Source organism: Pleurodeles waltl, chromosome 9 (genome assembly GCF_031143425.1).
Source record: "Pleurodeles waltl isolate 20211129_DDA chromosome 9, aPleWal1.hap1.20221129, whole genome shotgun sequence".
NCBI classification, from domain to species: Eukaryota; Metazoa; Chordata; class Amphibia; order Caudata; family Salamandridae; genus Pleurodeles; species Pleurodeles waltl.
This window is the reverse complement of record NC_090448.1, coordinates 309,128,267-309,140,292: the sequence shown is the minus strand read 5'-3', so window position 1 is coordinate 309,140,292 and position 12,026 is coordinate 309,128,267. Positions and strand designations below refer to the sequence as shown.

The 12,026-nt window shown below is 44.0% G+C and overlaps 1 protein-coding gene across 11 annotated transcripts in view; it reads left to right on the top strand.

Annotated features, from left to right (window-relative positions):
- The window catches only part of DCAF1 (DDB1 and CUL4 associated factor 1), a 709,202-nt gene that overhangs the window by 70,575 nt on the left and 626,601 nt on the right, over positions 1-12,026 (top strand). For 8 of the 11 annotated variants that reach the window (XM_069206793.1, XM_069206789.1, XM_069206792.1 and 5 more), the window contains one exon: positions 10,889-11,029. In XM_069206793.1, coding sequence (XP_069062894.1) covers positions 10,889-11,029 — 141 coding nt within the window. The remainder of the gene's footprint in view (positions 1-10,888; positions 11,030-12,026) is intronic. The other 3 variants (XM_069206794.1, XM_069206790.1, XM_069206799.1) reach the window with 1 other exon arrangement.

Below are 12,026 nucleotides of genomic sequence, written 5' to 3'. Positions count from 1 at the left end.
CCAGTCGCGGTTCCAGTGTCTAGAAGTCTAAGTGGAGGTTGCAGAGGAGTCCCGCTGGAATCTTGCAAGCCGAATCTGAGGGCCCACCCAAGAGAGAGACTCTAAATAGCCCTGAAAGGGGGATTGGTCACCTAGCCAGGTGACCAATCAGGAGGGGGCTCTGACGTCACCTGCCTGGCCTGGCCACTCAGATGCTCCCAGAGGTCCCTGCCAACCTTGGATTCAAGATGGCAGAACCCAGAGACGCTCTGGAGGAGCTCTGGGCACCACCCCTGGGGTGGGGATGGATAGGATAGTGGTCACTCTCCTTTCCATTGTCCAGTTTGGTGCCAAAGCAGGGACTGGAGGTCCCTGAACCGGTGTAGACTGGCTTATGCATGGAGGGCACTAAATGGGCCCTTCAAAGCATGCCAGAGGCTTGGGAGTGGCTACCCCACCCAAGCCGTGTAACACCTATTTCCAAAGGGAGAGGGTGCTACCCCCCCTCTCCCAAAGGAAGTCCTTTGTTCTGCCTTCCTGGCAGAACAACTCAATAGTTGTTCAAGCAGCAGGAGGGCAGAAACCGGTCTGGGGGGTGGCAGCAGCCTGGGCTGCCTGGAAAACCCTAGAAATCTGGTAGGAGCAATGATGGGGGTCCTCCAAGGAGCCCCCAGAGTGCATGGAATCATACTTCCAATACTGACAATAGTATTGGGGTATGATTCCAACATGTTTGATACCAAACATGCCTAGGCTCGGAGTTACCATTATGTAGCTGGACGTAGGTAGTTACCTATGTCTAGTACGCCCATAAAATGGCATCCCCGCACTCAGAAACTCCATGAAATGGCACTGGAGTTCATGGAGGCACCTCTGTTAGTGCAGGGTTGCCCTCACACACAGGTACTTGCATCCTGCCCTCTGGTTTGGGAAGGCCTGCCATAGGGTGACTTATAGTGACCTTGTGCAGTGACCTATGGTGAAAAGGGGTGCATGCACCCTTTCTCGCAGGCTGCAATGGCAGGCCTGCAGAACACTTTGCATCGGCTCCCCATGGGTGGCATAATACATGCTGCAGCCCATGGGAATCCTCTGGTACCCCAGTGCCCTGGGTACCTGTGTACCATATACTAGGGACTTACATAGGGGCACCAGTATGCCAAATGGGGTGTGAACATGGTACAAGTTACCAAGTTAGAATGGAGAAAGCATAAACACTGGGGTCCTGGCTAGCAGGATCCCAGGGAACCCAATCAAACACATTGACAACAGGCAGAAAATGGGGGTAATCAATAACAAAAGTACACTGTTCCTAACTCTAGGGTGAACAGTTAAAGTTTAGGAGCTAAAAACCCTCACACACCCGAAAGGGTGTCATGCTTCATCATCGGGAAGCTCCTCGTCAGACCGGCTGTTGCAATGTCTGACGGGCTCCCCTTTCGGGGGCTCTTTGCCGGAGATCTTTTTGATATGTGGTGGCTGCCGTTGATTTATGAAGGTCAGACACTCTGAATGGCAGGAGAGTGATCAAATTAAGATTGATTAGAAACCCCTGAACTTGTTCTGTTTTAATATCTATCCAGAGGGGTTACGATCAAGATTAAAAACATAATAAAGTGGGGAATGAGAATGATGCTCAACCACTTTAGAAAGCCTGGAGCACTGGGAAATTGTCACCTGTCCCCTAGGGTATGGTCAACATGTTTCGCGTAATATTGGTCGTGAAAGATCCTCTAACGCTTCATCAGGACCTACAGTAAACTAGACTTCTCCTGGCTGTGTACAAAAGAAAACACTATCTAATTACGTGTATGAGAGATAAATAGCAGTCACTTACAGCATTTCTGTGAACTGTCTCGTAAACAAAAAGGTCGCCCCGCCCTCTGCTTTTGGGGGGCCCCTTAGGGAGTAGCACGATCCAGCCTATAGCTTTTTTATATAGGCGTCCTCAATTCGAGACACCTACCCACAGTCGTGCTCGCCCTGAAGACAGAAAATGGGGGTAACCATGCCAAGAAAGAGGGTACTTTCCTACAGTGCCCATTTCGGAAATGCATTGGTTTACTTGATACCTATTTTTCACTCTTTATATTTTACCAAATGAATTACTGTATGCCCAGTACAGAATGGAAAACCATTACATTGTGCAGCTCAGTTTTTGGTTCTGGGTTCCTCAGGTTCTTGGTGAACCTGAAAGCCCTATATATCCCTGCAATCATAATGGGTCCAGCGGACGTAACAGTACATTTTTTCTAACTATGCCATAGTTTTGAAAGCAGTTACAGATAAAAACGTAGACACATGACTGTTTTATTTCAACTCCGTTCCAATATTTTTTATGTTTTACATAGCAGCGCGCAAGCGCTGCTTTTCTGGTGTGTTGGTATCTACGTGGTCTTTCATCCACGCCCACCTCATGCCCATCTCTTTCACTTGCTTGTGGGCTTGCCTTTTAAAAATCCTTTATCATCATTGGGAAATGCTTTACATTTGTCCCTCCTTGGGGCAGTTTTGTTACCGCCTGGGGGGCCGATCCTGTTACATGGATAATTGCATGTTTGCTGATATGTTTGACTGCAAACAATCTTCTTTTTCCTTTTTATGTGTCTTGCTTACGGCGGCCGTGGCACTTTGAATCAGCTCGCTTATGTCAACTGTTTTACTTTGAATTTTTCCTTTTGTGCGTCTCCTTCGTACTCACGGTGGCTGTGGTGCTTTGAATCGTCTCATTTAATAGAATGATTATGCACCCGCCTTAATTGTTATGAAGACACTCAATTAATTTTTTTCTCTGCCTTGTCGGCAGAAGACACTGTAAACCTTCAGAGCATGATGCTCTCTTGAGAGACAAAATAAACATGATAGATTCACTGACGAAAATAAATATACATAATTAGACAATATATTGGTACATAAATAAAGCGATTACTAAAAGACGGAGGCCAGTTACTAAGTGTAAAGAGTCTAATCAGAATGAATTGTAGCAAGGAGGAAAGGGTTACTATAGTAACCATAGCACTGACTGAAGACTTCAAGGCTGACCCAGTTTGATCCCGGACTTCCATTTTGAAAGCATACACATGCGAGGGGCTATGGCCTCCTGAATAGCAGAGGAAGTCTAGGCCTGCCTCATGACCGATTTCTAATCTTAAGCTATTTTATTGTGCTGTAGCTAAGCATGATAGCCAGCGGAGCCAATGTTAGCACTGTCGGCCAACATGGCTGAGTGCATATCATCCTACTGGCTCTGAAATTAACTGTTTATTGTGCATGGGATTCCTATGTTTTAGGGTCAGGCACGTTTTAAATGGATGTGGCTTTTTAAAAATTTTTTAAATATAATTTGCAGATTTTACTAGTGAGGTGAGCCATTTTGAAGCGGCAACTGTCAGTGGAGAACTTGCAGCAGTGCTCTGCATGAGCCATTGTCGTCTTATTTCATGATTTGATTTTTTTGTTCAAAATTCTACATTTTAGAAGGCACCCGTACCGAAGACATGCAGGCAACTTTGTTAGCTATTTAGCAGTTATTGTATTGACAGCAGTTTCCTCTAAGGTCAAGACTTTTTTTTGTAAAATCGAAGTGTTCACAGTGGTATGACACATCAAGCCTAAGACATAAAAATCAAGTTAAAAGATTGCAATAAAAAATCATTAATATTGATAATAATAAATAACCAACAACCACCACCTCAAACAACAACAATGATGATGGCAAATTGCCTGGACATCTTAATCTTGCCTACTTTTTAGGTCAAGCACACAAGCGCTTTGACCTTTTATGAGTATTGTGGGCTTTTAGCCACGCCCATCTCTTTCATTCGTTCATGGACTTGCCTTTCAAAAATTCCTTGATGTCATTGGTAATTGTTTACGTTTGTCCTGCCTTGGGGCATTTTATTTTCTGCCCTGCAGACTGACCCTGTTACATGGACAATTGATTGATTGCCGATATACTTCAATCTGAGTGAAAACATTTTTTTTTCTTTTGTCTCTCCCCTTTGCGCTCTGTGGCAGCCATGGCGCTCGTAGCAGCAACTTCTCAACCCCCCGTATAGCGGTATTGGAGTGCTGGTGACATTGTTGACACTGCTACCTAATCAGTCATTACTTTTGGCTTTCCCCTTCATGCTCCATAGCGTTCCCAAAAACAGTTATAATTGATAAATGCTTTACTAAAAAACTCAGAAATCGGCAATGCGGCTCACCCAGCACAGCGGGAGAGCCAATACTACAATATTAACTGCACTTGTGAAAAGTCGCCTCATAATGCTTTGCAAGGTTTCTTTTTTAAAACATTTTATCTGTAACTCTGCCTGTGGTGGTCTTAGGACAGTGGGACCCCACCAAAACATTGAACATGATACACACTTTCTGTCATCTCTGGTCCCCACACTAAGTTAGTGGGGACCCCAAAATAATAACCCCTTCCACCATTCGACCCCTTTTAAAGTTATTTTATGGCTGGACCCTTAGTTTTACAGCTTGGGGTAGTTTGTGTTGTAAGAACCTTAGTACTACAGGAGGCATGCTAGGCCTGAAAATGTATAAGGCACTAGCTCTCTAGGGGCTGAATATATGGTTACACTACAATACTTTGTGCCATTCTATTTTCATGTGATTATGGTATCTGGGGACTAATTATATGGTTACATGCCCATGTTTCTTACAAATGATAGTTTTATTGTTGTGTTCTCTAGGTTCTCTTCTGAGCATTACAGTCAACATGCTAAAATATTTGCTGCACTCAGTCGTCACATAATGCTTTGCAGGGCATTCTATTACAAAACATTTTACTCATAACACAGCCTGTGGTGGTCCTGTGACAATGGGACCACCTTCAAAATGTTCACCAGAATATGGTCTTTCTTGTTTGTAATATCATTGCAGTAGGCCTGCTAGTCGTGAAAATATGTAATGCACTACATCCTCTAGGGCGTTAAATATCTGGTTACCATGATTACATTGCAGTACTTTCAGTTATTTTCTTTTTCATGTGGTTATGCCGTTTAGGGGCTGGCTATATGGTATCTGACCATGTTTCTTACAAATGCTATTGTCATTGTGGTGTCCCCTAGGGGCTGCTCTGAGTATTACAGCCTAATGCCAAACGTTTAATTGTGATAAAGGTTTTAATTGAGTTTATATGGTAATTTTATATGTTTTATTAATCTCTCATTATTGCAGTTATGACCATGATTCAGGCCAACTTAACATCCTTATTACACTTTGACTGTTTGAACACACTTTATATGTTTCGGTGACCCTTCTTGTTTATTTCTGTTGTTACTCCTCCATGGCTGTCTTGTTTTGGGAATTGTGTTATCCAGCCAGCAGTTTGGATGGGTTTGTGAAAGTGGTATTCTATTGAAATTAGCATGGCAGATTTACATTAGGGTGCTAAATGGCAATATTTTCAATCTTGGCTGCCGATAGAGGAAGAAGATAAATGGAAGTGCTTTAGTTATATGCAGGGCCACTGGAATTTTGTGGCAGGAAAATACCAAATTATGAGGAGGGGTTGACAATTTATGTGGCAAGAAAAGTCTTGTTATGAATTTGCAAAGCCAATAGCTTTAACTCAAGCAAATATGAGGCCCATTCCATTGCAAATTCTTTTTTATTTCAACTCTTTCAGAAATATATAGCTTTCCGGGATACACCATTGATTTTACACCTATTTCTACCACTAACAGGAAGAAGGGTGAAATCGCAAAAAAATAGGAAAAATGGGTTATGTCCCAGTAAAATGCCAGAACTGTGTTGGAAACAATTGTTTTCCGACTCGTCTGCCTGTTACTGAAAGATACGAAGATGGTGATTTCAGCAAACCCTTCATTGATGCCATTTGCAGGGAAAAAACAGATGCATTCTTCTGCAGCACTTTTTCCCATTTTTTGCCGAAACCTCCAAAATTTAGCTGTATTTCAGCTAATTTCTCAGTCCCCTCCAGGGGAATCCACGAACCCTGGGTACCTATAGAATTCTCAGGATGTTTGGAAAAAAGGATACAAATTTAGCTTAGATACCTTATGTGAACAAATAGTTATGGTGGCCTAAGCGCAAACAACCCTCAATAGCCAAAAAAAAGGGTTAGCACAAAGGGGCAAAAGGCCTAGCAGCAAAGGCTTAAACGTCAGCCACCTGGGTGAGTATGTTTCAAGCTCTTTGCACAGATGATCCTTATGTGGTTTTCCTCTACAGTAACAAAGCGGTGTTGAGAGGCAGTCATTCATTCCTTCCCAAAGTTATTTAGAATTTTTATTTCAAACATTCCTCTGCTCATTCTTCATAGCAAAGAAATCTCTTTACATGCCAGATGCATAAAGAGCTCTGAAATACTGTGTAAATTAGAAAAAATATGTGAGAAATATTAAGTAGCTCCTTATCAGCTAAAGGGATGTAGATGCTCCTCCCATTTAAATAAACCATATCACATGCAACCAAACGGCAGTCCGAACCGTTCTTAATAGGCCCATGTTGTAGGAGGCTGGCCTGGCTTGTAGTGGGTACCAAGGGGTACTTACACTCTGTACCAGGTCCAGTTATCCCTTATTTGTGTAGAAGAGGTGTTTCAAGCAGCTTAGGCTGATAGAAGGTAGCTATAGCAGAACAGCTTAGGCTGAACTAGGAGACATGCAAAGCTCCTACTATACCACTGGTGTCATATGCACAATATCATAAGAAAACACAATACACAGATATACTAAAAATAAAGGTACTTTATTTTTATGACAATATGCCAAAAGTATCTCAGTGAGTACCCTCAGTATGAGGATGCCAAATATACACAAGATATATGTACACAATACCAAAAATATGCAGTAATAGCAAAAGGAAGTAATGCAAGCAATGTAGAATTACAGTAGATTGCAATAGGAGCACATAGGTATAGGGGCAACACAAACCATATACTCTAGAAGTGGAATGCGAACCACGAATGGACCCCAAACCTATGTGAGCTTGTAGAGGGTCGCTGGGACTGTAAGAAAACAGTGAGGGTTAGAAAAATAGCCCACCCCAAGACCCTGAAAAGTAGGTGTAAAGTGCACCTATATTCCCCAGAGAGCACAGAAGTCGTGATAGGGGAATTCTGCAAGGAAGACCAACACCAGCAATGCAACAAAGGTGGATTTCCGGACGAGAGTGCCTGTGGAACAAGGGGACCAAGTCCAAGAGTCGCGACAAAGTCGAGATTGGGCAGATGCCCAGGAAATGCCAGCTGAGGGTGCAAAGAAGCTGCCACCGGATGGTAGAAGCTGTGGATTCTGCAAGAACGAAGAGGACTAGGAACTTCCCCTTTGGAGGATGGATGTCCCACATCGTGAAGAAGCTTGCAGAGGTGTTCCCACGCCGAAAGACCGCAAACAAGCCTTGCTAGCTGCAAGGGTCGCGGTTAGGGTTTTTGGATGCTGCTGTGGCCCAGGAGGGACCAGGATGTCGCCACTTGCGTGAGGAGACAGTGGGGGCGCCCAGCAAGACAGGGAGCCCTCACAGAAGCAGGCAGCACCCGCAGAAGTGCCGGAACAGGCACTACTAAGAAGAGTGAACCGGAGCTCACCCGAAGTCACAAAAGGAGATCCCACGACGCCGGAGGACAACTCAGGAGGTTGTGCACTGCAGGTTCGAGTGTCGGGACCCAGGCTTGGCTGTGCACAAAGGAAATCCTGGAAAAGTGCACAGGAGCCGGAGCAGCTGCAAATCACGCGGTACCCAGCAATGCAGTCTAGCGTGAGGAGGCAAGGACTTACCACCACCAAACTTGGACTGAAGAGTCACTGGACTGTGGGAGTCACTTGGACAGAGTTGCTGAGTTCCAGGGACCACGCTCGTCGTGCTGAGAGGGGACCCAGAGGACCGGTGATGCAGTTCTTTTGGTGCCTGCGGTTGCAGGGGGAGGATTCCGTCGTCCCACTGGAGATTTCTTCGGAGCTTCTAGTACAGAGAGGAGGCCGACTACCCCCACAGCATGCACCACCAGGAAAACAGTCGAGAAGGCGGCAGGATCAGCGATACAAGGTTGCAGTAGTCGTCTTTGCTACTTTGTTGCGGTTTTGCAGGCGTCCTGAGCAGTCAGCGGTCGATTCCATGGCAGAAGGTGAAGAGAGAGATGCAGAGGAACTCTGATGAGCTCTTGCATTCGTTATCTAAAGAATTCCCCAAAGCAGAGACCCTAAATAGCCAGAAAAGGAGGTTTGGGAGATAGGCTAGCAACACAGGTAAGAGCCTATCAGGAGGAGTCTCTGACGTCACCTGCTGGCACTGGCCACTCAGAGCAGTCCAGTGTGCCAGCAGCACCTCTGTTTCCAAGATGGCAGAGGTCTGGAGCACACTGGAGGAGCTCTGGGCACCTCCCCTGGGAGGTCAGGGGAGTGGTCACTCCCCTTTCCTTTGTCCAGTTTCGCACCAGAGCATGGCTGGGGGATCCCTGAACCGGTGTAGACTGGCTTATGCAGAGATGGGCACCATCTGTGCCCATCAAAGGATTTCCAGAGGCTAGGGGAGGCTACTCCTCCCCAGCCCTGACACCTTTTTCCAAAGGGAGAGGGTGTCACACCCTCTCTCTGAGGAAGTCCTTTGTTCTGCCTTCCTGGGCCAAGCCTGGCTGGACCCCAGGAGGGCAGAAACCTGTCTGAGGGGTTGGCGGCAGCAGCAGCTGCAGTGAAACCCCGGGAAAGGTAGTTTGGCAGTACCCTGTGCTAGAGACTCGGGGGATCATGGAATTGTCTCCCCAATGCCAGAATGGCATTGGGGTGACAATTGCAAGGTCTTAGACATGTTACATGGCCATGTTTGGAGTTACCATTGTGACGCTATACATAGGTAGTGACCTATGTATAGTGCACGCATGTAATGGTGTCCCTGCACTCACAAAGTCCGGGGAATTTGCCCTGAACGATGTGGGGGCACCTTGGCTAGTGCCAGGGTGCCCACACACTAAGTAGCTTAGCACCCACCCTTTACCAGGTAAAGGTTAGACATATAGGTGACTTATAAGTTACTTAAGTGCAGTGGTAAATGGCTGTGAAATAACGTGGACGTTATTTCACTCAGGCTGCAGTGGCAGGCCTGTGTAAGAATTGTCAGAGCTCCCTATGGGGGGGGCAAAAGAAATGCTGCAGCTCATAGGGATATCCTGGAACCCCAATACCCTGGGTACCTCAGTACTATATACTAGGGAATTATAAGGGTGTTCCAGTATGCCAATGTGAATTGGTGAAATTGGTCACTAGCCTATTAGTGACAATTTGTAAAGAGAGAGCATGACCACTGAGATTCTGGTTAGCAGAGCCTCAGTGAGACAGTTAGGCACCACACAGGGAACACATACATATAGGTCACAAACTTATGAGCACTGTGCCCTGGCTAGCAGGATCCCAGTGAGACAGTGAAAACACCCTGACACATACTCACAAACAGGCCAAAAGTGGGGGTAACAAGGCTAGAAAGAGGCTACTTTCTCACACATGTCCCATGCACTGTTGTATTGACATGGACTCCTGCGCAGATACCCTTGTAGAGACGGCTTCCTTCTGTAATTTGTTTTCAATAATCAATGCTGTCTTCCCTTTTATGCTTTTGAATCCCATCTCCGTGGCAGCAGAGCGTTCCTCAGCTTGCTACTTTAGTTTGTCTTTTATGAATATCGAGGAGAATCCCATGACCAAAATAGAAATTACTTGCGTGTAATCCCAATTCTCCATATTATATTACTCTGTGTAAATTAAATCCATGTAATTGGGTAACTAATTGAAATGTTTTTATGTAGATTTATTTATTGAACAATCAATAGGACTAGCACAGATTTGTCTTTTTGTCCTGAGCATAATACTGCACATTTATTTCTCCTGGGAACAGAAATATTGATGCCACGTTACTCATCCTGCAGTTAAATACCTTAATTCATATGACATGCAGCCTACTTAACATGATGTTGTTAGTATATTTAACTTTTCACTTATGTTTTTGACACTTGCACTTTTAATCACTCGGGGCCTGTATAGCAGTATGTTGTAGGTGCATGAAGTAATTGCTCATTGCGATTTAATTTAGCTGTATACAAAAATAATGTATTTCACGCCAGTTTAATAAATTGTAATATTCAGTTGCCAATCAACTGATGTGGTATATGTTTCATATTGGGTAGTGATTGGGTCTGTAAACCTTGACATGAGTTGAATTTTAAATTAAATTCTTTACAATGGGAATTCTTGCTTGTGTTGCTGTTTACTTAACCATATTCCTAATATGGTTCTGGGTTGCCCTACATTTTAGTTTTGTAATATTTGTGCAGCTAATTTCAACTAGTTATAATGCTTGACAAAACAAGGAGTTCACTCCTAACCAAACTATGGTTAATGGTAAGCTTTAGTACTTATGAAATCGATCAGGCGCATAAAAGCAGGATAGACTACCCATGTCAGGATTGTAGTTCAAAACAACGCCTTACCTTGGATTATAATGTAGAGTAGCCCTATTTTTGTTAATACTTTGAAACATAGCACACAATTTCACATTGTACTACCCCTTTTACAGATTCATTGTAAAGTAAAAACTTGAATTATTGTGCTAAAAAAGCCTTTAAGTTTCAAGGGAGGCTTGAGCGATTTAAATTCTCTACCTCAGTGAGTCATTAATTCTCAGGTTAACGCTGAGAGCACCTCTTGGTTTGGACTGAGTCACAGTCCACAGAAATATGGGTATTTTCTCATGTTGCGTGATTGACCTTTCTCTCTCTCATCCTGAGACCGCATAAGCGATCTCCCTCTGATGTCCAGTCTGTCCAAAATTGTCACTTACTCTATAGATTAGATATTTTTTCATGTATCCTGTGAAGAACCACAAAATCTGATTGTGTCATTACAATTCAGTATACTTTATATAGAACTGTCTGTTCTTTTTTTGCCAGCAGGAGGGAATTGTTGAAAACCTGTTCAAGTGGTCGCGTGAGGTTGAGCAGCCTCTTAAGACATATGCCACAGGATTGCTTGGTGGAGCAATGGAGAACCAAGATATTGCAGCTAATTACAGAGAAGACAACTCCCAGCTGGTAAATATCTAACTTTGACATCCACAGTAATATTTCCTGTTGCCTTAAAACCACAGCAGTATGTTTAGACATCTAAATTGATGTGGCACAAAGAGCTGAGAGTTGGTACCTATTCATTTCTTAGCTTTTACTTGGATAAATTGCATTGCCCTCCTAAGGGGATATGGATTGTGTGGGCTTGGATTACATTTTGGTAACAATTATTCATACCTATTCCACCTATGACTTCCTTGGTATAATCATACATATGTGGTAGCTTCTGTAGTATGATCTCTCCTCCGAACAAAAAACAAATTGGGTTATTTAACTCATTTATGAATTTATGTAATGATAATGGTGCATTTATTTACTGTGTTAATAAACTTATTACCCCAGTCCCTTGCAATGTCAGTAAACAAGGTACAGCCTAGTTGGTTTTGTACCAGAGTTAGACAGGCTTCAGATGCCTTTCTTGTCCTTTTAACATTACAGCGTCAAACCCCTGCTGAAAGTCCTGTTTGACAGGTCTGCTGGGTTTTTCGGTACAATACGTTTGGACACACTTCATAAGAAGTGAAATAGGATACCAAAATAATTCATGTGTATTAACTGTCACGATGCTGGAAAACACTGGGTTGTCTTTCCTGACTTCTGGGTTTATTTGGGGCTGCTTCAAACTTGAGTTTGGTGTTAGATGTGGGAGGACACTAGGATTGCCCTAGACAGGGTTCTGCAAAGTCGGTCCTGGAGAGCCGGGTCCATGCCAGATTTTTAGCATATCGACATTTAGAAAAATGTAGATTTCTGAAACATCTTTTTTCTTAATGTGGATATGCTAAAACTCTGGCATGGACCCAGCTCTCCAGGACCGACATTGCAGAACCCTGCCCTAGAGCACCCCCCTTTCACTTCCTTAGCCCTCAGAGCCCAAGTTTAGTGTGGTCATAGACTTCTGCCAACTTGAAAATCCCCTAAGTGGGTAAGGGTGACCCTGTGGAACTTTTACCTCATTAGTTAG